The 26,231-nt window shown below is 36.6% G+C and overlaps 6 protein-coding genes across 7 annotated transcripts; 4 read left to right on the top strand and 2 right to left on the bottom strand.

The window, feature by feature from the left end:
• On the bottom strand, nucleotides 3,104-6,745 carry LOC104717227 (WD-40 repeat-containing protein MSI5-like). The gene is made up of 15 exons (XM_010434771.2): nucleotides 6,489-6,745; nucleotides 5,916-5,976; nucleotides 5,746-5,805; nucleotides 5,583-5,645; nucleotides 5,378-5,443; nucleotides 5,185-5,259; nucleotides 5,032-5,107; nucleotides 4,746-4,941; nucleotides 4,502-4,583; nucleotides 4,343-4,416; nucleotides 4,144-4,255; nucleotides 3,957-4,031; nucleotides 3,802-3,869; nucleotides 3,615-3,714; nucleotides 3,104-3,516 (listed from the first exon to the last, which is right to left on the bottom strand). Exons 1-15 carry the CDS (start codon nucleotides 6,743-6,745, stop codon nucleotides 3,415-3,417), a joined length of 1,467 nt encoding a protein of 488 aa, XP_010433073.1. The 3' UTR covers nucleotides 3,104-3,414.
• On the bottom strand, nucleotides 7,083-8,658 carry LOC104717226 (transmembrane protein 258). Its single transcript, XM_010434770.2, has 4 exons — nucleotides 8,540-8,658; nucleotides 8,320-8,420; nucleotides 7,387-7,465; nucleotides 7,083-7,303 (listed from the first exon to the last, which is right to left on the bottom strand). Exons 1-4 carry the CDS (start codon nucleotides 8,540-8,542, stop codon nucleotides 7,256-7,258), a joined length of 231 nt encoding a protein of 76 aa, XP_010433072.1. The 5' UTR covers nucleotides 8,543-8,658; the 3' UTR covers nucleotides 7,083-7,255.
• On the top strand, nucleotides 11,296-14,428 carry LOC104717225 (cytokinin dehydrogenase 4). Its single transcript, XM_010434768.2, has 5 exons — nucleotides 11,296-12,019; nucleotides 12,410-12,537; nucleotides 13,014-13,271; nucleotides 13,499-13,767; nucleotides 13,891-14,428. The coding sequence occupies exons 1-5, from the start codon at nucleotides 11,389-11,391 to the stop codon at nucleotides 14,180-14,182; spliced, it is 1,578 nt and encodes a 525-aa protein (XP_010433070.1). The 5' UTR covers nucleotides 11,296-11,388; the 3' UTR covers nucleotides 14,183-14,428.
• LOC104717224 (CRM-domain containing factor CFM3A, chloroplastic/mitochondrial-like) lies at nucleotides 14,760-18,231 on the top strand. Of its 2 annotated transcripts, none has more exons than XM_010434767.2 (9): nucleotides 14,760-15,720; nucleotides 15,820-16,252; nucleotides 16,340-16,470; nucleotides 16,556-16,915; nucleotides 17,007-17,163; nucleotides 17,259-17,551; nucleotides 17,634-17,693; nucleotides 17,788-17,880; nucleotides 17,972-18,231. In XM_010434767.2, exons 1-9 carry the CDS (start codon nucleotides 14,779-14,781, stop codon nucleotides 18,047-18,049), a joined length of 2,547 nt encoding a protein of 848 aa, XP_010433069.1. In that variant the 5' UTR covers nucleotides 14,760-14,778; the 3' UTR covers nucleotides 18,050-18,231. The 2 variants fall into 2 exon arrangements, with proteins under 2 accessions (XP_010433069.1, XP_019086794.1); XM_019231249.1 differs by having other exon boundaries at nucleotides 17,957-18,231.
• LOC104717223 (spermidine coumaroyl-CoA acyltransferase-like) lies at nucleotides 18,474-20,578 on the top strand. Its single transcript, XM_010434765.2, has 3 exons — nucleotides 18,474-18,973; nucleotides 19,211-19,468; nucleotides 19,755-20,578. Exons 1-3 carry the CDS (start codon nucleotides 18,968-18,970, stop codon nucleotides 20,427-20,429), a joined length of 939 nt encoding a protein of 312 aa, XP_010433067.1. The 5' UTR covers nucleotides 18,474-18,967; the 3' UTR covers nucleotides 20,430-20,578.
• Nucleotides 22,172-24,342, top strand: LOC104717221. Its single transcript, XM_010434764.2, has 5 exons — nucleotides 22,172-22,295; nucleotides 22,702-22,808; nucleotides 22,998-23,259; nucleotides 23,554-23,800; nucleotides 23,890-24,342. The coding sequence occupies exons 2-5, from the start codon at nucleotides 22,721-22,723 to the stop codon at nucleotides 24,136-24,138; spliced, it is 846 nt and encodes a 281-aa protein (XP_010433066.1). The 5' UTR covers nucleotides 22,172-22,295; nucleotides 22,702-22,720; the 3' UTR covers nucleotides 24,139-24,342.

The raw sequence follows: 26,231 nt of genomic DNA, 5'->3' as shown, positions 1-26,231 counted from the left end.
TTTCAATATTTTTTTCATAGTTTTTGTTCAAAAGTTAGGTTTAGTTATACAGTGAGTACCTTATTGATTGTTTTCAACAGACACTAAATACACTGGGTTTAGAGAAAAGAACCAAACTTCAGAATCACACACAACATAACCAACATGTCCTATAGGAAAAAAAGTAATATATATATATATATATATACATATATCAATTAGATTAGATATCAAGTCACCTCATCAAAGCAAAGCTCACCTATCGTCGCATTAGAAGCGGTTGAACCGCCTAGCTCCCAACGTTTTTTTTGTGTGTGAATAATGGGTGGTGAGAAGATTTTGCATGGTGTGCGACATATATGCTCAAAACGTACCAACAACGTGTCGCTAGCTATTTATACATTATGTGTTAAACACTTAAAACTGTCTTTCTTATTGTTCTAACAACACATCTGCCTTTTTCTTTTTCTTTTTTCTTTGGACACAATTTTATAGAAATGGTCGAATGTAATTAGACCATTTGGATCGCATCGACATCGAGTGTATTAATTCCCAAAGGAAAAACTAATTATTGAATAGGAAAGTTATAACAAAAGGAATAATAATAATAATGAAAAACATTGAAAAATCTATACTAAAAAAAAAAAGTGAGGAAACGAATAGAAAGAAAATGGTAATATTTGGAGAGGAAGAGATCACATGTAAGAAAGAAGATGACAGAGGTAGGGCCAGAAGATGCAAATTATGAGTCAGTGGTACTGATCCACCTTTGATTAGATACCTATTTTAATCAACCTAACCATGATTGTGTCATCACTCTCAATATCCATCTCAATCTAATTATATATTTAGCCCCTATTTGTTTACACATACGTATTTGCATGCAGCTACACATATATTGACATATTCATCCGAATTACTCAGATTTCTATTTACATTTTATATAAACATGTGTAGATAAATGTAGTGTATCACTGTGTATAAAAGAAACTAGACCTAGAATTGTGAGGTTACCAAAGATCAAGGGGTTTAAAACTCTTTTATGTTTGAGAGTTTTATGTTCTTAAAGTTTTTTTTTTCCCTTAGAAGTACATGCTTGGGTTGTAACTTGTAAAATATAGGTCAAAGACTATTGTTTAAAAGTTGTAACTTATAAAGATAGTCAATCGACACGATAATTTATTTTATTTAAGACAACTATATGTATAGTAAAGAATATAAAGACGTACGTTAAATATATTTCCTTTTGCTTTTTTTACCCTTAGAATTTGTAGGCAATCATCATAACAACACCACCAATAACACCATGAACTATTGATTCCTTAGCGAGTATGTTCATAAAGAAGTGTTCTTTAAACGAATATGTTTCTATGGATCGAAAGTATGCAACTTTTTCTTTAGATGAGGATATTATTGTAGATTTATCTTTACTTTAGTTAAACTTAATTATATCAAACTTTTTGCACTATACACCGAAATGGATCTTCATCAAAGGTAGTGCAGATCCGTAAGCTATCATATCGTCCCTATCGTTTACTTAATTAAAAATCAGAAAATGACCCATTACTAGCTAGAAAACTATATATTTACTATCAAGACTTAAATTTGATAACTATAATTACTCATAAAAATATTGAAATGATCAATATGCATTCCTTCTACGTTAAATCCACAATAGTATATATTTTTGTGACCCAACATTTATTAATTCTCGAAGTGTGAATTATTTTTTAATCCGACGAAGCATAAAGACAAAATCTTTCTGAGGCTTTTGTCGGTTGCGATGAGTTTGCACATCCCGAAGGAGCTCTGGCTCACCAAGAATCAACTTTGAGATCAATAACAAATACATATGAAACTAATATTTTTACTCAAGTTGTGTGTGACTGTAATCTCTCTATGTACTTTGGATGTACACGAAATCGATTTTTTTAAATAAAAAAGTTTAATATAAAACATGATATGATTTTAACATGGATTGCCTATATATATGCATAATACAGATTGTTTCTGTGGATATACAAAAGTAGGTACAAGGAAAGTCAAAATCTTGAGCTCCAAAATCTAGCTACCATGGTATTTTCCCGTGACCTAAGGAATTTTCCTTGATCTTGGAAGCTTGAAAATGACACAGTCGAAGGTGGTCACGTGTTTCATACTCCTATATTTACTTTGCAAACTATAGATGCATTGTATCCATTTATAGATCAGTAGCAAGTGTAAAGCTTTGCACTCATAGACAAAGCTTTTGGCTTAAAATTGGTTCACCACACACACATCTTTCTCAAGTAGAAATTTGGGAGCAATGTTTTTTTTAAGAATGAGGCAGATGATGATCCATCCAGGTAAGTTTGTGCAAAACATCAATAATCAGTTTAATGGTGTAGTATCACTACAACAATTTCGATAGGATATCGAAGTGTCGAGGGGACACTTAAGAGAACCAGACAAAAAAAAAAAAGGTACTAATGGCTAGGATTTTAAAAAGGACTTAACCTTGAACAATGGAGATATAGTACGTCTTGAGCCACAAATTTGTCTCATCTCTTCCAAACAAATAGTTTGGCATATTCACATACACGTACGTACAAAACTCAAAACATGTGTGTGTTTGTATGTGTCGACAATCAAGGTTTTTGTTTGGTTATAGCTACAATGAATCAATGATGAGAATCCAACAAAACCTATGGACACCCTATCTGATGGTCTTATATCTATGAAAGAGTAGTGTACTTAATGTCAGATAAGCCAAGAACCCCATGAAAGGGTTAGTATGTACTAGATGTTTTCAAACTAGAGAGAGAGAGGTAAAAGGGAGGAGAAAGAGAGAATCAACTAGAAGATATTTTGCAATAAATATCCTCAAATGTCGCTACCTAACTCCCTCACCCCACAATCCCAAGAGTTTTAACTCCAATTGTCTGCAAGTTTGCATAGATGTCAGGTCTTAAGATTGCATAACAGCTCTGTAAAAGTAAAACTAGTGTCCGGTTCAACCTGGTTTATGCAGAACCGATTTTCTTGAATTGAAACCAAATCGATGTGAAGAACCACAATTTTCTACCTGCTTTTGTTGTTGGAAGAAAGAACTGAATGGATTCAGTGAAACATGGGTCAAGTCAAGTACTTAATAATTAAGATCCGGATTTCATTCTGATGGTTTAGTTTCGTCATGCTTAACTTAAGTTTGGATTCACAAGAATGGTTGAAAAATACAAGCAAGTTAGGTGCCTACCATTTACCCGAAGAAACAGAATCAAGAATCCTAAAAGATCACTGAAGTTTGAAATTTACCAATAGTTTGAATTACTTACTGGCCTATATAGCCAAGTAATTTCCCCCACAAAACGAATGCCTAACTCACATACGCATACCGATTTCCGCAAAACTGCACCTAACCCGCAGCAACTTACTAATAGACATGGGATTACTTCCTCAAGGCTTGGAGGTACATGTGAAAACATGTGACTTGAACTTTTCTAGCTCTGTTAAGACTTCCTCTTCCGCTCTGTAAATCAAGTCGCTCAACCGCCATATCTGCATCATTTAAAATCATAACAAAGTTTTCAAATTTACCAAGAAATTTAATCATAGTTAGGTTTCCCAGTAAATGCAGCAAGACATTTAAAAAGTACCTGCAATGTTCCACCTCCACCGCTACTCTCACAGTTATCAGAAACACTGACAATAGTCCAAGGGTCCAATACGTTCCAGTTGAATTCGACCACTTTGTCCCTAAGAAAATTTAAACAAGGAGATTATAGAACTGAATAGAGTAAAAGGAAAAAGCAAACATGAGAATCAGGATAAAGTCTTCAAAACCTGTGACCAGCATGCTGGAAGAAAAGCCCATCAGGACTTTTGGGTGCACGCTCGGACTTCTTACCAACCTGATGCACACACATAGATACATATATGACTATGATGAACCTGAAAGTAAAAAACGTTTAAATGTGAATCTGAAAAATTATACTTACCCTATCATAATCCCAAAGGTTCAAGAGGCCATCTTCTGCGGAACTCCCAAACACAGATGATTTACCAGGAGACCACTGTATTGATTACAAAGCAGTGTCACTGGAGTCTGGAGATAGGTATTCTCATATGCAGGACTAATAATATGAAGAAAGAAAAAACACAGAACTAGGGGCATGTTGTTGAAACCTGAACGCAAAGAACAGCAGCTTTGTGGCCTTCAAATGTGTAGACAGGTGAACAAACTCCATTTGAGGTCAGGTTTCGGCGGTCAAACACACGGACAGTGTTGTCTGCTGACCTGGACAAATGGTGTAGAAACGTTGAGTGAGAGAACAGTAACATCTTTGTACTTTTGGACAAGCAATCAAGTGTGGAAAATCAATACCCTGTCAGGATCAAATTGTTGTCATGAGGATTCCAATCGACGCAATGAAGATCAGCATCATGTGCCTTCTCAACCTGCCAGCACACAGAAATAAACAGATGGAAACTGACAACCGAAAGGTCAAACATCGAACTCCAATATGGCTAAAAAGAGAGGTACCTTCATGGCGGGATTAGTGCCAGTTCTTGCGTCCCATAGCATTAGGCAAGAATCATCACCAACACTGCAGAATTCCTGTGCACTGCAGGACACAACAAAAAATCAACAAATAAAACATCAGAAATGTCTGTTCTCTCATTGGTGGAGCCTATCAGAATAGTCTGTTCTTTCTCTCTCATCAGAAAATTCTGCATTTGAATATAAACTTAGAGCCTAAAACAAGGAGACTGCCCAAAGAAGTTACCTAGATGGACAGAATGCCACATCTTCAACTGTATCCTCGTGACCACGATATACGCCTCGAGGGCCAACAGAAGGACAACCAGTTTTATTACCACCTTCACCAGTCCGTTTGAAGCTTGATCCAGGCGATTTGGAATCCGTACCAGCCTTTGTTATATGATCTTGGATATTCCACAAAACAACGGACTTGTCCTTGCCTGCACGGATGAATATGACACAAAGATAGAACCAATACAAACTTGCAGCAAACCTTTAAGATATGACACAAAGATAGAACCAGTACAAACCTCCAGAGAGAACAAAGGGTTCGGTTGAGCACATTGCAAGAGCAAATTCAGCATCATCCTGATGCCCAGTTAGTAACTGAAAATAAAAGTTGTTCAGATGATGCAGAAAAAGGTAGCACAAGCATGTGGTTTAACACGGTGGGAAGAAGATACCATATCCGGAGAAGAATTTGGAGCTCCAGGCACAGCATACCGGTCTGGTTGAGTCTCAGTGTCCCAAATGAGAACCTGAAAACCGATATATCATAATTGCATGACTGAAACTAGAACTACGTTCAAACAAAGATACTGAATCACGAAAGCAACTTTTTTTATCAGGCTGATGACCGTAGAAAGCAGAGCTTACATCAGGACTATCGGTGTGAGTAGCTACAATCTTGTTATTTTGTGGGAGTTCCCTGATTCTGTTAACCTGCGATTAATGAAGGGTACACATAAAAAAGTCTTTTTGCAGTACTGAAAGTCCTTCAACAAAATGCATATTCGGTAAATCCATCTAAAAAAGAAAAATGAGAATAAAGGGAAATGTCTTGAAAGGGTGGAACTCACACCTCTCCAGGGTGGATGATGGTCTTGTACTTCTTCACCAATGGAGAGTAAGCCGCTTCATTAAGCTGGAAGCATATAAAGAAACGGTATTTCAATAATTTTATCTTAGCAGAGAGTAACAGAAGGACAAAAGCACAAGCTTTGGTAGAAAAGAAAACTAATTACCTGCCTATTAACAGCTTCGCAATTGGCTATGACCAAAGTATTAGGCACACTGCCATTAGTCTAATGACAGAACCAAGAAACAAAGGTAATATAAGTAGCAATAGACAAACTTTGGTTATCATTTTCCTCAAGAAAAAATGTATAAACTAAAAGAAAAAGCGCAAACCCACTTGTTCCGAGAGATAGAGACGTTGAGTCTTCGAAGCTGCTTGCTCAAGCTCTGGCCCCCATCTGCTCAAATCAAATACCAGTTACGACGAAACAGAACCTCTTTACGCAAAAATTAAATACTTCACTAAATCTTAGCACAGGTAAACATCTGAAACCAAAATGTAACAAAACCGAATTGGCCAGCTGTTGTTACCAATGACCACTTGATGATTCTCCTATCAAAACAAGTTCCAGAGGTTCAAAATGGAAACATCATACAGCTAATGAGCTATAACAGATCAAACTATAGAGAAAGAAACATATAAAAGCTTGGAGGCCGAGCTAACTCATCAACTGTATAAACCCTAACTAGAACATGTCCAAATCTCACAAATCCCAGAAAACTGCTAAGAAAAAAATCCAAATCTATCAGCATTTCACTAGTAAAAGTGGAGATCTCACTAAATCGCCTTACCAAAAGCAAAAAGCTTGAATTTTTATTTCCCGAAAAGGAAATAACTTTTCCAAAACAAAACGATCGAAAACCCTAGAACAGAAAAAAAAAAAAACCCAAAACAAGAAAAAGCACAGACCTGCAAGAGAGAGAGGGCCAGACGAGGGCATGGTTGGCAAACGAATCATAGAGAATGGGAACAAGAGCCTTCCACTGAGAGAACTTATCCTCAACAGTGGCCTTATGACTCTGCTGTTGAGGTGACTGAGAAGACTCTTCATTTTTCTTGGGTTTACGAACTCTCGTCTTCGGCACAATGGCCGTCACCGGATTCCTGGATACTCGCCTTCTCGGCCTGGTGGCTTGAACAGTCGCAGCAGCTTCTTCGCTCTCCATGTCCCTTCTTTCTCCTTTTTGGCTTTTTCTCTCTTCTCCTTTGTTTTTGTTTTTTTTTTTTTTTAATTATTATATTTTATGCCACCTGAAGTAAACTTCGTCCCGGGAAATACCAAATATGCAAATCCTTAAACCCAGCGAATAAAATAATTTCCTCAAAATAATTTGTTTTGTTTGACTATTCTCTTACCATCATAACATAAAAGTTGTGTTAACATTTTGTTTATGGGTTAAAAATCAGTATCTTCCCATTACAAAGCTAGTTCTGATTGGTAGGAATTTAATTAACTTAACGACGCATACGCTGTTCTAATAGCGGCCGAATCCAAACTCGATATGAGCACTCAAAAGCACAAGATAATTGATTGCAAGTTTGCAACTTGGTGTTTAAAGACTACTTCTCAAAGTCTAACAAGATTCATAACTCTGATTTCACTTGAACAAAGATAGATAAATCTGTAATTTGTTTTTGTCTCTGAACTAGTTGGGAATGGTACTGAGGAAGAAGGATTAGACATAAACGCCACTAGCAAGTAGCAAAAACAACGATCCAAATCCCTGCAAACAGATTTCAAACCCAACATTAGGTTTATGTAAGACAGTTATGACAAGAGGATGATGGAGAAGAAGAGAAGCCATACCAAGAAGACAGATGCAACTGCAGAAGTAGCGAGCTCCTTTCCGAGGCTTCGGTTTTTCCTAGATGAGGTAGTTTCGTAGCTGCAACACAAATGTTATGATTGAGTAAGTTAAAACAACACTTTGATCAATCCTTGTTGGACTGCAAATAACAGAAGACTCTGATATGACTTAATACGAATGGTTCCAGTCTATTTTTAAAAATTTTAACTCAAGGCAGGTACCCACTTGCTCGTAGCCCAAACGACACATTACTTCTAACAAAAATCAAACAATATCTCCTCGAACTTGACATCATTTGGAAAGTTGAGGCTCCTTGTTTAATGAGAATCATATAAATCTAACTTTCTTGTGTCTTAACTAAATCTGTGATCAGTCATTTTGTTACATTCGATGAATCTATAAAGTACTGATTCCATAAACTATCTATCACCTTTACTCATTGATATAATGGGAGTCTTTATACCATGATAGCATGCAGACCTCACACATTTTCCAAAAGCTAATTAAAACGAGACCCATGGCATGTTTTGTTACCACAAACTCTACTATTTAAGAGGGATAAAACCAAATCTAACAAAGAGATCATGAAAGTGATGAACTTATAGCTTCAAAGCTTTAAAAGCCTACCCAAAAACTAGCAATCGAGAATGCCTTGCGACCAGAAACCATATATAAGAAGAAACAATGTTGGCTAAGCTTCAAATACAGTGAAGAAGAAACAAGAGTAGAGCCTTAGATGATTCATAATTCATAACCTAGTCATGACTACCACACAAAAAGAGAACCCAATGACTAATCAAACACTGGTAAAATCAAGATTATCAAAAGCCTATCGAATCAATCAAGAACTGTTTCACTAATCTACCAATTAAGCAAATCAAAATTGGGAACCAATTTCGAAGATCTAGAGATCAGATCGAGAGTAAGCTTACATGAAGAAGATAGCAGTAATGACGAGGCCAATCGCCAGAGTGAACACCGACAAAGTCGGATACAGCGCCACTGGAATCGGACTCGCAATTGGTTTCGCCGCCTTCTCACCGGGAAAAAAAAAAGCATAAACAAACAAAAAAAAAATCAGTAATCATACAGCAGTAAACAAAGAGATCAAATTATATGCGATTGAAAACACAGGAACGGATCTAGATTTACCATTTTTGCTACGCTCTTCTTCTTCTTCTTCGCTTCGATCTGAGGAACGATGAAAAATAAGCCTTTTCTTCTTTTGACTGATCTCGCTTCACTAACACATGAGTCGCTCCCGGTTTGGACTTAACCGGTTTACACAAATAAGGAACTTTAATGGGCCAGTTATTGTTTTGATTTAACAGGCCCAATTTAACTTGGTAAAGGTACACATCTTTATTTTTTAATGTTTTTATCTATCATTAATTTTTAACACGAATTTATTAATTATTACCTAATAATACAGCATTGTAAAACGCCTTTAGATTTTTGTATTAATACTTCCAGATCCTTTTTGTATTGGTCAACCATGACTAATGAATTTTTTTTTTTTTCGTGTAAAAGACTTAAAAAATTGGTAAGGGTTTAATTTGTTGACCATTTACAAACAAAAACTTTTCTCCAAGAAGTGTTTGCGACTTGCGATACTAAATGACGAAAAACTGGCTGCCGAGTATTTTCATAGGTGGGTGGGACATAAATCTGTAATTAATTTGCTACCACATATGTTAATGTCTTTGGAATTGGATGTAAGCGTTTTAATCGTCTAGCTAGAGACTCGATCAAATGGCTTTTTTAATTTAGAAGGTACAGGTTTTTACTCGTTTGCTAGCTATTTGCAGATATTTTTCGAATTTTTAGCACATGGATCGAACAAAATAATTCTGTCTGTTGTGTGTGAAAAAGATTTTGTGGGAGAAAAAAAAAAACAATAGTAGATTCACTTTGAAAATCTAATCAACGTCGTTTTAGTATGCTTGTCCGATGCGACTATCCAAAACGACCTTTGTGGTTTGAAAACTACTAGCTACTATAACCTATATGCTTTTCATCTTTATATATATGGTGCTAGCTAGAACGTTATCGCTTAACACATAACTCACCACTTCGATAATTGTTTTTACACACGACTATTGTGTGGTATCAAAACTACATATAATATATATCGACTAAAAATGTATTTATATTTAACATTGATTAAATAAATCAATAATCTTACGGGTGACAGAGTTACAAAACAGTTTTCTTTGTAGAACGTCATGTAATCACGGGACGGTGTGAGTCGGTGATATCATTCGTGTGCTTCAATTCACTCTCTAACTCAATAAGGGATAGAGTTTGTGATTAAATAATCCATAACAAATATATATATAACTATAAGTGTTCGTACGTCTAACTTGGCATGTGATACTTTGTGAAGACGAAATGAAGAAACTATAAAAAGTGAAGTTCGAGGTGAAATGAGCCTTTTGCTTTCTCACGCTACTGAAACTTGCGTATGTGTTTACAATTCTGCGCCGGTCCAATTGATTGTAAAACATGCAATTTAATAGGAGAAAGGCAATACAAAACGACGCAACCAAAGGAAAATGGAAAAATATAAATATAAAACGATGAAAGGGTATGAATGTATGATCCACAAACAATATTTTAGTATGTAGTTTCAAACGCTCAGTCTCAGCCGGTTAACTTAAACGAATCTAATACGTAAACACAAGTGTTTTCTTTATTTATTCGAATGTAGTACATTAATCAATTTTATTTTACCGATACATGTTCCACAAATAGAAAGCACAGCTCGATATGAAGTTAGGGACACACTAAGTGATCTATATATATATATATATATGTGGATTACACTTTAACCCGGAAAATGGATAAAACTGAGATGAAACAAGACAAGTAACTTAAGTGAAGCAATAAGTTGGGATCAAAGACTTAGGAAAGATGAACTATCTCTGAAATAAAGGAAACTTGTATATATGATGCAAGGAAGGTTCCTGATCGTACTCTCAGTAGTTGAATAAGAACTGGATCTTTGTAGAGTTCGCATATTCTTTTTGCTATTATTCTATTAGTAGTGTTATTGTTATGGGAGAGTTTCAAGTTACGTTTGTAATTGGACGAACTTTTAAAGAATAGTATTTAACTGCGAACGAAACACTACTGGGGTGAAAAAATGTGTTATTTTATAAACCGGCCCACAGACTCGGAGTTTGGTCGGTTTCCACAATCTCAAATTTACGTTATGTGATCTTAATAAATAATCACATCTTTATAAAGTCAAAACGGAACTACCTCAACTACACTCAAATCTACATATATTTTTGTATTTGTATATATCTCAACGTATATAATATTTTAAACTATTATTAAAGACTGAAATTGAACGTTCGCACATTGTACTACAGTATTTTCTTAGCAGCAAAGACTTAATTAAAAAAAAGATGATAAAAATCTAAAGTTCAACTTCATTATGCACACTTTAAGCAATAACGGAAAAACCGATCGAATATTAGTTCCTTTGAGACTGTTGTTGAATATAGCTAGACTTAGTACGTTGGTGTTCAAAAAAAAAACTGGACTTAGTTTTCTCAGTCCAACTTATATATTCGATCTCCAAAACTGGACTGAGAAAACTATAATAGGATTGGTGAAATAATTATTTTCATACTATAAATATTTTGAAGTCAATGCAGTCAAATATTTATATTTTTAAAAAGACACACATTTATATATATATATATATAATATATATAATATGGTATTGATTTAGATTTTGGACGAACAACTTGTATATCTTAATTTTTTGGCGTCAACAAGACTTGTATAGAAATCAACATCAATAAAAACACGCAAAGATTTTCACGTGTAGATTATCTTATATATATATATGGTATCTCTGTGTGGTTCTATATACATCTCATACTTCCTAATTGATCTCTATACTAATTCCATAATCAACAAGACGCTAATAGTAATATTATCTCATCCTCCGTCTCGTTTTCCCATTCACCTACCCCATTAATTAGAGAATGACTACGAATCTCGGTTTAAGCATCATCATCACCCTAATAACGCTTTTTATAAGTTTAACCCCAACCTTAACCAAGTCAGAGGAAGGCATTGATGTCTTCCTACCCATAACACTCAACCTCACCGTCCTAACCGATCCCTTCTCCATCTCCGCCGCTTCTCATGACTTTGGTAACATAACCGACGAAAGTCCCGGCGCCGTCCTCTGCCCTTCCTCACCCACCGAGGTGGCCCGTCTCCTCGGTTTCGCTAACGGAGGATTCTCTTACAACGGCGTCTCAACCATCCCCGAGCCTACTTTCAAAGTGGCTGCTCGGGGACAAGGCCACTCCCTTCGTGGTCAAGCCTCCGCACCTGGCGGCATCGTCGTCAACATGACGTGTCTTGCCATGGCGGCTAAACCAGCAGCAGTTGTAGTCTCAGCAGACGGGACTTACGCTGACGTGGCTGCCGGGACGATGTGGGTGGATGTTTTGAAAGCGGCGGTGGAGAGAGGCGTCTCACCGGTTACTTGGACGGATTATTTGTATCTCAGCGTTGGCGGGACGTTATCCAACGCTGGAATCGGCGGTCAGACGTTTAGACACGGCCCTCAGATTAGTAACGTTCATGAGCTGGACGTCATTACCGGTACGTATAATAAACCTAACTTCACTAATCTCTTTACAATTGTTTTTATAAAGATTTTCGTTGATATAAGAATGGCTTAAGGAATGAAACAGTATCTATGGCCTTCTAGATGCTAAGCTTTTTTTGTCTGCAAGCGACTACTGTAGTAAGATCAGCGACTTAATATTATATGCATGTGTAGTGACTATAATATAATTTCAAGAAAAATAAACAAATCTGATTCTTGAGGATAACTCACACGCCATAATCAGTATAAACGCAATATTTTTTTTAAAACATTTTTTGGTCAGGATAAGAGAGATCCTTAAATAGTAATTATTGCTAATTTGTAGTAAAAATATTAATATTTGTAGTTTGTCTTTTTGTTCATAATATATACTTTAATTTCAGGAAAAGGCAAAATGATGACTTGCTCACCGAAGTTAAACCCCGAATTGTTCTATGGAGTTTTAGGAGGTTTGGGTCAATTTGGTATTATTACGAGGGCCAGAATTGCTTTGGGTCATGCACCCACAAGGGTACGTATCATCATTCTATAATGTAATCAATTTAAAATTAAGGTAGTAGTCGTAATTCTCAAATTGATTTGATTTGGTTGGAACGTATCTTGAAGTCAATATGCTGAGTCTGAATTATTTGAATAAAATCTATACAATTGTTGAATTAATCTCTGATATTGCTTACGTTTTATTAGATTCTCCGTAATCAATCCTAGGACTTGCTCTCGAGTGTAATATTGTCTTATGCTTGCAAATCTTGTTGATGTCAATATCTAATCTTATATTTTATATATTTCCCACGTAGGTCTTATATAAATATAGTTAAACTGCTTAAAAACTTTTACATAAAGACTTAAAGTAAAAGTTCTGTTCTACATATGATTATGTTATTTCCTTATAAAAAATTAGACCATATATACAATCTAACGAAGATACTCTTAAATGGATTAATTTATAGATATAAAGTTGATATACAATATAAATATATAATGCAGGTGAAATGGTCTCGCATACTCTACAGTGACTTCTCGGCTTTTAAAAGGGACCAAGAGCGTTTAATATCAATGACCAATGATCTTGGAGTTGACTTTTTGGAAGGTCAACTGATGATGTCCAACGGCATCGTAGACACCTCTTTTTTCCCACTCTCCGATCAAACAAGAGTTGCATCTCTTGTCAATGACCATCGTATCATCTATGTTCTCGAAGTAGCCAAGTATTATGATAGCACGACCCTTCCCATCATTGGCCAGGTAATATATATATACATCACACTCATACACATATATCGCACTCGCACACCACCTAATCAGTATAATCATCATCATTATAATCACTATTTATCCTATGAAGCACAATCTTAATGTATAAATCATGAACTATATACATACGTTTTAACGGCCGACTCATACAAATCTACGAATCACGGTAACCATATCATCATACTAATTATCTAGCTCATATCTATCTTTGTTTGTAGGTGATGGACATGTTATCTAGAACTCTAGGTTTTGCTCCCGGTTTCATGTTCATACAGGATGTTCCTTATTTCGATTTCTTGAACCGTGTCCGAAACGAAGAAGAGAAACTCAGATCTTTAGGGCTATGGGAAGTTCCTCATCCATGGCTAAATATTTTTGTCCCGGAATCTCGAATTCAAGATTTTCACGATGGTGTTATCAATGGCCTTCTTCTCAACCAAACCGCAACTGCTGGTGTTACTCTCTTCTATCCCACAAACCGAAACAAGTAAATACTCACTTTAATTATGTATTTTTTTGTTTGAACATTCGATTCCATATGACAAAAAATTAAAGTTTTGTGTGTTCCATTAACGTATAATTAACATGATTTTGTGTTGGTAATATATAGATGGAACGACCGCATGTCAACGATGTCACCGGACGAAGACGTTTTTTATGTGATCGGATTACTGCAGTCAGCTGGTGGATCTCAAAATTGGCAAGAACTCGAAAACCTCAACGACAAGATAATTCAGTTTTGTGAAAACTCGGGAATTAAGATTAAAGAATATTTGATGCATTATATAAGAAAAGAAGATTGGGTTAAGCATTTTGGACCAAAGTGGGATGATTTCTTGAGGAGGAAAATTATGTTTGATCCCAAAAGACTATTGTCTCCGGGACAAGACATCTTTAATTAACTTGTTTACATGTATCTTCTTATTATGTAACTTTAGAACGTGTCTTTAACATGCACAGCCAAGGGACAAGTAAGCTCATCGTCTAACTAATAAGTACTAAATAGCTTAGTCATTTTGGGTTAGGCATCTTACTCTACTTGTATTTTTTTCCTCTTAATTTTTATGTCCATGTCTTTAATATTTTCGTTTTCGTATGAAATATGTTGCTAGTCAAAAGCAAAGAAAAAAAAAATACATATTGTAGCCTCTCTGAATTAAAATTAAGACCGGAATATTTTCTTTTATTAATAACTTTTTTTTTGGTGAGAAAACGTCTTTTATTAATAACAAGGGACAGTAGTTAAAACATGGAAAAAAATTACAAATTTTAAAAGTAAATTAGAACATATTTTATTAAGAAAAAAAAATCAATTAAGTTAATCATCTAAAAAAGTCACACTCACTACCATTTTATTTTGTATTTTTTTTCTGTCATAAAAACGAAACGGCAAGCATGTTGTACTGCTACATAAAAACGGAGTGTTAAATGAACTCTGTCTAAACGATGTCGTTTTAAGATTCGTACAAAACTCTCTTCCTTAGCCAAAATTTCATCCATGGCGCTGTGTCAATTCCCACTGAATCTTCACACTGTTTCCTCATCCACATCTTCGTCTCCTCAATTCCGTCGTCTTCAACCTCTAGATGCCTCTGTAAATTCTAAATTTTTAATTCGTAGACTCAGATTTCGTAGCTTTAACCACACAGTTCGGTTTAACACCCGAGAATTGAGTGGTGTCATCAGAGCCACCATTGATGTAGACACTCACCAGACGAAGAAGACGAAGAGAAAACCTAAACCGGGTTTTTTCGAAGAAATTAGCGATAAGTGGTCTTCACGAATCAGCCCTAAAACCGAGAAATTGCCATGGCAGAAGCGAGAAGAGCAAATTAAACACCATGAAGAAGAAGAAGCAGAAGAAGTGGATGAGGAAGAAGACGAATCAAGTTCGAATCTTTCTTCTGGGTATGGTTTATCTGGTAAGAGAACCGATTCCAAGCGACTCTATTCAGCGAGTGAGCCGTCGAGTTTCCCAAGACCAAGCGGATACATGTCTCCTCCATGGGTTAACAACAATGGTGGGTCTAAAGGAGTTAGCTTTACGACTAGCTCCGAGCAAGGAAGTCAAAGTTCGAGTTTTGATGATGTTTTTACTGTAGATAGATATAGAAGGGGTATCGATTCTAGCAATAGAACTGTAGAATCAGATTTAGATAATGGTGAAAGAGGGGTGATAAATTCAGGGAATGATAAGGGAATATGGAGAGCAAGGAAGAGTAATACGGTAGAAGCTGAGAGGATTGTACCAGAACATGAGCTGAGTAGGCTGAGGACTGTAGCTTTGAGAATGGTTGAGAGAGTAAAAGTAGGTTCTGCAGGAATTACACAGGCGTTGGTTGAGGCTATTCATGACAAATGGGAGGTTGATGAAGTTGTCAAGTTGAAATTTAGTGAGCCTTTTTCTCTTAATATGAAGAGAACTCATGAAGTTTTGGAGGTTAGATTCGAATCTTATCGAAAAAAGGAATGATCTGTTCTTTTCAGTTGAATTCTGAATAATGCGTTTGGTATTTTTGTTGTTTGTGGTGTTTAACAGAAGAAAACTGGGGGATTAGTGATATGGAGGTCAGGAAGCTCGGTTGTGCTATACCGAGGAATAAGTTACAAGCTCAAGTGTGTTCAATCATTTATTAAACAGAACAATCTCGATACAAGCCCTGAGATCCATCAAAGCGTAAAGGCAAGGGGTTACATACCAGAGGCTGCGAATTACCCGAAGAATGTGCCTAAACAACAATTATCTGAGCTATGTGAATTGAATGATTTGTTGGACGAGATTGGTCCAAGGTTTCATGATTGGACAGGGTGTGATCCGTTACCTGTTGATGCAGACTTGCTTCCTCCATACGTTGAAGGATATAGGTGTCCGTTTAGGATTCTTCCCCAAGGAGTAAAACCTTGTTTGTCTAACACGGAAATGACAGAAATGCGTCGACTCGCTAGAACAAGCCCACCACATTTTGCTCTCGGTATGCATAAAATCATATAATCTTGCTTTCTTTTAGTAGTAGTATTTGTTTTCCTAAGTGACTGTTTTTTTATTTTATCCGGTTTAGGGAGAAGCAGAGAGTTACAAGGTCTGGCTAAGGCAATGGTAAAGCTATGGGCAAAAAGCACGATCGCAAAAATAGCAATCAAACGCGGTGTGGAAAACACTCGGAATGAGAGAATGGCGGAAGAACTTAAGGTTTGATGAATACCTCTATAATATATATGCATACACACCAATATCTTCCGCGTGCTTACTGGTTTTTTCTCGTTCATTCTTGAAGAGACTTACCCGCGGTGTACTTGTTTCAAGAAACAAAGAGTATATTGTCTTCTACAGAGGCAATGACTTCATGCCCCCTGCAGTTGCAGAGGCATTGACCGAGAGGCAAAAGGAGATAACGGAAGTTCTTCAAACCAAGGAGGATCAAGCCCGGGGAATGGCTTCAACTAGAGTCACACTCACATCACAAGGCAAATTGTCTAAAACCAAATTACTCGCTGGAACGCTTGCTGAGACTATAGCTGCAAGTTCTCGGTGGGCACCAGATGCAAGCAGCGTTGATATTGAGGAGTTAAAGAGAGAATCAGTTTCCATCAAAAGATCTGCATTGATTAGAGATCTCGAGCTAAGGCTTCTTTATGTGAGCATCACTCTTATTTTCTTTTTCTTTTGGGTATCTGATTGCACACATTTGCTCTGCCTTAAATATGATGTTCTCTCTTTTATTCCAGGGGAAACAAAAGTTGAGAAGAGCTGAGAGAGCTTTAGCTAAAGTGCAGATGGATCTTGACCCATCGGATCTCCCAACCGATTCAGAAATAATCACAGAAGAAGAGAGACTTCTTTACCGCAAAATTGGTTTGAGTATGGATCCGTTTCTTCTCTTAGGTAAGCACAAAGACTGTTCTCACTCATGTGTCACGTTTAAAGCCAAAACGATCTGTAAAAAAATTTGATTTTCCTATTCTCAAAACGTTTTACAGGAAGAAGAGAAGTGTATGCTGGTACCATTGAGAACATGCATCTACACTGGAAACATCGGGAGCTTGTAAAAGTGATAGTTAGAGGCAAATCTCTTCCGCAAGTCAAACATATCGCTATCTCTTTGGAAGCTGAGAGTGGAGGTGTATTAGTATCCGTTGATAAAACCATGAAAGGCTATGCGATCATACTCTATCGCGGAAAGAATTATCAGACGCCATTTCGGCTTAGGCCTTCAAACTTACTGACGAGAAAAAAGGCTTTTGCTCGATCCATTGAGCTTCAAAGAAGAGAAGTAATGATGATGATATTTTTACATGTAACTTGTGTTGAAGGTTTGTTGTTCTGATCAATATTGGTCTCTTTGTATCTGACAGGCACTGAAGTATCATGTTGCAGACCTAGAGGAACGGATTGAGCTGTTGAAGACCGGACAGGTTTGATTAAATTTTTCATTGCTTTTTACAATGGATCATCAATCTCTACTTCAGTCCCTTCTGAGTAAACAAACTATCATGGAAACTGATCCAGGACGAGGATATGGAAACCCGCAAGAAAAGTGATGGAGAGGAGGAAGAAACCTTGTATTTGAGAGTTGACGAATCTGATTTTTCTTCTGACGAGGTAAAATGATACCCCTTCTAAAGATTTTTGGTTATAGGATATGAAAGTTCCTTGAACCATGTCATATCTGAAATAGAACATTCTGAATCAGGATGAATCTGTAGAACGAGATTCAGAAAAGAATGAAACTTTCTTATCCTCGGTGGAAGCAGAAGAAGAAGAAACCTGAACCGGTAACTTTAATCTTTCATTCCAATTTTGGGACGTGATATTAGAGCCCCTGTTATCTGATTTGAAAACAATAAGATGGCATGGATGTAAATAAACTCGTAATCGAATTCAGAATTTAAATATTTAATATAAAGAAAAACAGAAAGATGAAAAAAGGAGGATCTTTTGTCTTTTATGTTATTGTAAGTGTACACAATTCTTATCACATATAAGCTTATGTGTTGGGCTCATGAAGCGGTTCCGTTTCATAAGCCATGCAAGATTAAAATGTGTCTTCTCCTCCATGCTACTTTTTATTCTGATGGAGGCTACCCACAAAAAACAAAAAGAAACCTCTTTTTTTTGTTTCCTTCTTCAAAACATGCATATCAAGTTATCAACGTGTAATAGCACATTAACACTTCACTATATAAACAACATAAAGAGGTGGAGACGGCAACCTTATATCATACATTCACAATTTTTTAAGATGACAAACCAAACCAATCCGAGCCTTCCTCTATTACTCAAGAAGCAATCAGTTGAGCTTGTTAAACCCTCAAAACACACTCCTTCTGGAACTCTCTCGCTTTCTAGTTTAGACAACAAGCCTCTTAACGAAGTTAGGCACGCAGTAATTTAGGTTTTTGAGGCAAATGAAAAGAACCAAAACGATCCGGTCTCTTTGCTTAGGAAGGCTTTGTCCGAACTTCTTGTGTACTATTATCCATTTTCAGGCAGGCTCGTCAGACGAAAAAGTGATCGAAAGTTTCAGCTGGTTTGTAATAGGGAGGGAGTCCCTTTTGCGGTCGCTACCGCCGCTCCTGATCTCCCCTCTCTAAACTTTATAGAAAACTTTGTTGATGAAGTTGCGTTGCCGCTTGTGCCAGAGATCGAGTTTAACTACGAAAATGAGATCGGTTATCACCCTCTCGCTATGCAGGTATCCTTTAGTTTATAAAATATGTATACAGGCTTTGAATGGTGGTAATGATTAAAGCGAACTAATCTATATGTTACAACTCTTCCAATATTTGGGCGGATGGTGCATACTAGTTTTTCAGTTGTCTAGTTAAATCTATTTATTTTTTATTCATGTCATCTATCAAATTATAAGTTAATTAGAACTAATTTCATGTCATATATCATATTATATATATCGGTCTTTTAAATTTTGAAGGTGACCAAGTTTCCTTGCGGTGGATTCACCATTGGTCTATCATTGTTACACGCGTTGTGCGATGGTTTTGGTGTGGCTAGGTTCGTTCATTCTCTAGCGGAGTTGGCCGGCGCAAAGAGTGAGCCATCGGTACTGCCGGTATGGCAGAGAGAGCGGCTAGTTAGGGAAATAGACAATGAACCGGCTAAACTTCCCTGCGGTGTCGGTTCTAGAGCGAGTCTTTTGGCAACTTCACCATATATGTCAAGTAACGATTGGGTATGTTTACAAACTTGATCTTAATCTTTAAATAAAATTTGATGTTATCTTTAAACGATTTTCACTTCACTTCACTTTGTTTTTTGTTATCCAAATCTTTTTTTATGTTTAGAAAAAAATATTAGAAGGGAGAGAACTTTTCTAAACTACAAATTTTCCTGTTTTGTTTTAAGAAAATAGCACTGTTATGTTCCCAAAAATAAATAGATATATTTTTGGTTTTTGCTATTCAGTAGACATGATCACCTAACAAAAACTCTCGATTGTGTACATATACGGTCCACAGGTTACAGAGATAATAAGCATTAAGGATGGCAATATAAAAATGCTTAAAGACACTTTGGTTAAGGACTGTGAAATGCCCAAGGAAACTTTCACTACTTATGAAATTCTTAGTTCGTGCATATGGAAATCAAGATCTCGAGCCCTAAACCTAGATCTTGACAAGATCAGTGTCCTTTGCATAGTTGTGGGAATTGGACATGTTCTTGATCCGCCACTGTCCGCGGGTTACTATGGCAACTCAGTCGTAGACGTGTATATCGAATTAACCGCCAGAGAGCTCCATGAATTATCTATCTCCGACATTGTAAAAATCGTGAAGGGAGCCAAGAAAAAAGCTTATGACAAGAGGTACATCAAGGAGGAGATAATAAACATAGAGAGGATGATTAAGGAGGATGCAAAATCCGACCCGGTAGTCGATGGCTTATTGGTTATGACCGATGTAAGAAATATCAGGTTGTTTGGCTCGATGGATTTTGGTTGGAATGATCCTGTGAATATGAGGTTTCTGACGTTTCAAGAAAGCGCCAGAAATATGGTGATGATCTTGGGACCATCCAAGCTCGATCCAGAAATGGAAGGTGGAGTTAGAGTGGTAATGACATTGCCAAGAGATGCAATGGTTAAGTTCAAGCAAGAGATGGATGCCCTGTTGCAACTTCGTCCTCGCTTTTGATCTGTCGTTTCCTTTTTCTTTTATCGAGTCATTTTGCGTTATCTCAGCTGCTTCCAACTAAACATGTAAAAAAAAGTAGCAAAAAGTATGTAGAGAATCAAATTCTATTAAAGTTCATAATGTATATATCCCACCAATTTTTTTTTGAAGTATACATGAGAGAATGAGGAGATCGTAAATAAGCAAAGTTTTCCTTTAGTCAAACTGCAGCTGGCTTCCCATCATTTTAAAAGGATCACTAACTGCGGTAAGTAAGCCCTTTAAAGGTTTCGATTTCTTCCCATATTCATCTTTCTTGAAACTTTGAACAATAAGTTGGACAATAGCTCCATCTGATAGTGATAGCGCCTTGAGATCGTGTCCCCTCTCTCTGCTAAAAACATCTTGGTATCTTCTGGAACCCCTATGCGATCACCATTGATCACCGTGAAGTCCTCATATTCATCAACATTCGGTATCAACTGCAACAACAACAACCATAAAGAGCAATGAGTATTTTTTTATTTTGAATGTTCGTAACATTTATTAAATAGTTTTGAAATATGCATTACCCTATGGTAAACTCTTGCACTCTCTACTGCTTGAAAGGGTTTCATATTCAACACAAAGTAATTAAGGAACACTTGAAGCACCGCCGGAATTATACGCATTCCGCCAGATCCTCCAAGCACTGCCACCAACTTATCATCCTAGTATAAGAAAAATGTCGTGGATTGTCATGGACCGTAGTTGGATCTCATAGTATACGTATATGACAAGAAAGATAGATAAACAACCCCTAAGATTGAAACTCAAACAAATGAATCAAAAGTAATAAGTATATTAACCAAAAAAGATTAGGTGCTTAAAAACTTAAGGAATCTTAAACTTTCAAAGATATGAGACCAATTTTATTATTACAAGTCGTCAACGACAAAGTCGAAGATGGATTTCACAAGTTGAGAAGACTAATTAATATAATGTGCTGGACTTAACCCCAACGAGTTGTTCTCCAATAAGTAGGCCATCGGATTGGCAGACATATACTTCCATTCCCTTCTATGAGAGGAGATCTTTGTTTGGTTGGGCCGTAAAGGTTTCTTTATTTAATAGAAGCATTTCAAGATGTTTTATAATATTCTTCAACAAAAAGATTAAGAGAGATATATAACTCCTTGTGAGAATAATAATAATGTAATAACTCTTGGTTTGATTTTACGCTTCACCTAAATTGTAATTTACGATCTGTAATCAATCTACGTTACTGTTATGATCAAAATGGTAATGAAACCGTGTCTTGTCGTATCATCCCAAGTACAACTAATTTGGTTCTTTTTATATCCCAACAAATTTTGTTTTGAAGTTCATACATCTTTTATCAACTTTACATGATAGAGATGACTGGTTTTTAATTGCATTTAACTACAGCTGGCTTCCCATCTTCTCGAGGATCACTAACTGCGGTTAGTGAGGCATTTTTGTTTACTTTGTTTCTCAAGGTGTACTTATTATGATTCACATTGAATTATCAGTTAATTCCAACACAATTATATACTGGAGCTTTTTCATGTACCTAAAACCTATTCTTTGGGTTTTTTCCCAATGGTGTGTAAAAACTACTCCTTGGAGAGTGTAGAAGGCGTTGATATCGTTTTGCTTTTGACTTTGGCACTCATAAAACGACACCGTTTTACACTCTTAACGACGTCGTGTAGAGGATTATACCATTAAAATTTTAAACCACATCGTTTTAGGGGACTGAGCTGATTTGGGGATCCGCGAGGGCTTCGAGAGTTGTGCGAACACTCTCTGATTTTGTTCTTCTACAACGAGCGGCGATTTGCGAACTGGTCTCCTCCTGATTCCTCGTCTTCTCTGTGTCATCCGGTAGCTTTCTCTCTCCATTGTTTCTTCATCAGTTACATATTATAGCTTCTTCTGGGTTTTGTTACGGATTCTGCTTTTGTGATTTGGCCAATTCTCAGCTGCGATTAGGGTTTTAACTTTTTTTTTTCTTTTTCTTTATTAGATGAAATGATGCTGAATCCTTCTTTAGGTTAAGACTTAAGAGTTATGCTTTGTTAAAGGATCCTATCAACGTTAAGTTTGGTTTAGTCTAAAGCTTCTCTCTCGTTCGACCATTTTTTATGTCAAAACTTGAAACCAAACCATGTTTAAGCTTTTAGCTAGTTAGGTCTGTTTTGGTTTTGCTTTACATGTTTATTCTCTTCTCCTGGATTTGTGAATGTCTTCTTCTTCTTCTGCTTGTTTCTACTTTAAAAAAAAAAAACAGGATAAGTTTGTAATCTCAGATGGATGAGTTTTTACAAACGCTTTCAAGCTCGACTGGCGTCTGTCATCCAGATTGTGTACGAGCAAGCAATGCGCAAGATGATTACGGTAATAAATTATCAAAATCTTGAATCTTTGAGAATATTACTTTCTTTCTGCATCATTGAAAAGAAACTATGATTTTGGTGGTTTAAAGTGACTGTTAACTCTCGTTTTAGTCTTTTTAACATGTTCAGTCTAAAGATTCATATGAACCGACTACAACATTTTATTCTTTTTTTTTTTGTTGTCCTGTAGATGCATCTCAATCTGCAGCTTTGATAGCTGTGAGTCTGATTAGCTCTGCACGGGTTATCTCCAAACTCGACGCTGAGATTACTGAGTACTCAGCTCAGTATTTGGTGGATAACGTTGGGAAGGAAGAAGTGGAGGGAGAAATGGATCAAGAAAGCTGTCAGTACACTCCCGAAAACATACTTCGGTACTTGGTTGAAAACGTTTGGACCAAGAAGGAAGATAGGCAGGAAGAAGTGGTTCAACAACGCCGTGATCTCACTGAGCATGTTCGTTACGTTGCCGCTGCGTCTCCTTCCGGCGGCCAAAATTTAAATGTTAACATGACCACATAAACGTTAAAACTGCCGCTGCGGCTACTTTTACGGAGAATACCGGTGTATCATATATCGCCATGAAAAACAAGCGATAGTTACACTTACACTGCCGCTGCGACTTGTTTTAACGGAAGCGGCGATTCATTTCAAGGATTTAATGGAAGCGACAACTTGTTTTAAACTCCGGCAACCTTTATATTTTTAGTCGCAGGATGTGGTTGCTGCGGCAACTTAACGAACAGGCTCACTGTCAAAGAATGCCTTGAATCTGCTTTTAAAAAAGGGCTACCGAGAAGAGAACATTGGGCTCATTTGGGATGTGTGTCCAAGGTTCCCCCATTTGCTTGTCAGATACCTCGCGTTCCCATGAAAGGAGAAGTGATTGAGGCTACCAATTGGGATGAAGCACTTGAGCTGGCTATGCAACAACCGGTGGGAGCAAGACTGCATGTGTTCAGTCCAGAGTTCGATCTTCGTCTTGGAGAGAAGGTAAAGTGTCGTTAGTTAAATTTCAAAATTTTCAGAGATTAATGACATAGTTTAGATCTAATCTTGTTTAATTTTTTCTTGTGTGTTAGGGAATTTACGATGGGCCGTCAGGCAAGGGAACTAGATATGTTGGACTTAGAGATGTGATAATAGTTGAAGCGGCGAGGATCAAGGGAAAGGATGTTGCGACTGTTCAAATATGCTACAAGAAGCAGACCTCATTTGTCAAAGTTGCTGTGAAAAGTAGATCACTCCGGCTTGGTGGCGACAAGTCTCAGGTCATCAAGCGAACATCACTGCTTGTTGACTTCTGTATGCCTCGCTTTTCTATCAACTAAACAAGAGCCTGAGATCGTGGTAAGTATCCGGAGATTTTTATGCTAGTTGTGAAACTTGTTTGTTTGGTCCTGTATTAAGAATGGTTTATGCGACTTGTTTTCTGTTTAAGAAGTTACGTATTTTGAAAACCCTATGTTTGTTGTTGTGGAACCCTGTTTGTGGTCAGAAATTAAAGATTGTGTTATGAGACTTTTTATCTGTGTTTTAAGAAGTTGATCGCTACTTTCTAAGGTTGATCTTGGCAAGTATCTGGAGCTCTATATACTAGTTGTGGAACTTGTTTTGTGGTCCTAAAATATGAATTATTTTATGAGACTTTTTACTGTAAGTTAATAAGTCAATCATCTTAAAATATAAGTCGAAGAAAGTCTTTGAAGTTTCATCTTTTAAAGGAAATTACTGTTTCCTGGATCTTTTCAATTTTCTGAATTCATAATTGGATTCACTCCTAGGTTACTTAGTGTTCCAATATAACTATATTGTTATACAATGATTGCATTATCAGTTTATTCAAACATTATTTTCCAAAAAATTAAAAGTGCAATGTAAAGTTTTGCTGAGAATTAATTAAGTCAACCAAGCTGATTATACATTTGACAGTTTGGCTATACACAAGAGAAGTCAAACAAAATGTAGAGTTTTATTGAAGCAGTTTTCAGTTTCCAACACAATCAAGAGAGATGTACTTACAAGATGAAGCCAATCAATTTTAGTAAGGGTGATTAGGGATATGATTATTCCGAATGATTTTGTAGCTTCTTCACTCTACTTCAAAACTATTCATTCATTCGGTTTCCCAGACAAGGAGGCTACCTGAGTTGAGACTAATTTAAACGCATAAAATTATATACTTTTGTAGAAGCTCTCATAATTTGGCAAGTCAATCAGGATAAATATTAGCTAGAAAAGTCGAGAAACGATTTTACTTTACCGTTAAATCCCACCCCACTATGACTTACTATGAATATATCATGTGATTTAAAATTGCATAAACACGATGTTCAACCATTTGCAATAAAACGGCGCCGTGTTATGGTAAAAAAAAACACACTATCCAACGGCGTCGTGTGAAGAAGTACTAGACTACGTCGTTTTCTGGGACTAAATTTAATTCTACTATACCCCTATCCTAGAAATTCTTTTCTACACATCCACTTTAATTCTACATACCTCTCCTTTTTAATGAAAGGACGAAACTAACCTCTCTAACAATTTTTAAATAAAAATCGAACATCCTAGTTGTACCTACTAGCCTCTTAGTTGTACCAGTTGCACCTGTTGCACCCTAGTTGTACCCGTTGCACCATAGTTGTACCCTAGTTGTACCCGTTGCACCCTAGTTGTACCCCGCATAGTGGGATTCGAACCCTGGGCGCGCGCGCGTGCTCATGGAGCTTACAACCACTGAGCTATTGTGTTTTTCGTTGAACACTTACTGATTTAATTATATTTAACCTTTAACAACCTTCATTAAGGGTAATATTGTCTTTTTAATATTGAGGGGATTTGAGAAATTGTTTTGATGGAAAGGGGTATATGAGATTTTGGTTTGGGAGCTGAGAGGGGACATAGGGTTTCGCGACAGCTTAGAGAGTGAGAGTAAGTTGTGCGAGTGAGAGCATTTTCTGATTTTGTTGTCTACAACGAGCAGCGATTTGCGAACTGGTCTCCTTCTGATTTCTCGTCTCTCTGTATCTCCGGTAACTTTATCTCTATTTTTCTACCTCTCTGTTGGATTCTTTTAACTTGTTAGTTGTTACGGATTCTTCTCATGACTTGGCCTTTCTCAGTCCGATTAGTGAACTGTAACGAACTTTTTAGTTACGTTTTAGGGTTTCTAACATTTTCCTTAGTTGAATGATGCTGAATCCATCTTTAGGTTAAAGAAGCTATCAACGTTAGTTTTGGTTTTAGTCTAAAGCTTCTTGTTCGACGCTCTGTAACTTAAAAAAATGTTTTGTTTTATGTCAAAACCAAATTTTTATGCTTCAGCTACTTAGGTATTTTTTTTTTGTTCTGCGTTATATACATCTTCTTCATGAATGTGTTCTTCTACTTTGATTTCTGCTGGATTTGTGAATGTCTTCTTCTG

Source organism: Camelina sativa, chromosome 10, assembly GCF_000633955.1.
Source record: "Camelina sativa cultivar DH55 chromosome 10, Cs, whole genome shotgun sequence".
NCBI classification, from domain to species: Eukaryota; Viridiplantae; Streptophyta; class Magnoliopsida; order Brassicales; family Brassicaceae; genus Camelina; species Camelina sativa.
Note: the sequence above shows the minus strand (reverse complement) of the source record. Positions and strands in the feature narration are given on the sequence as shown.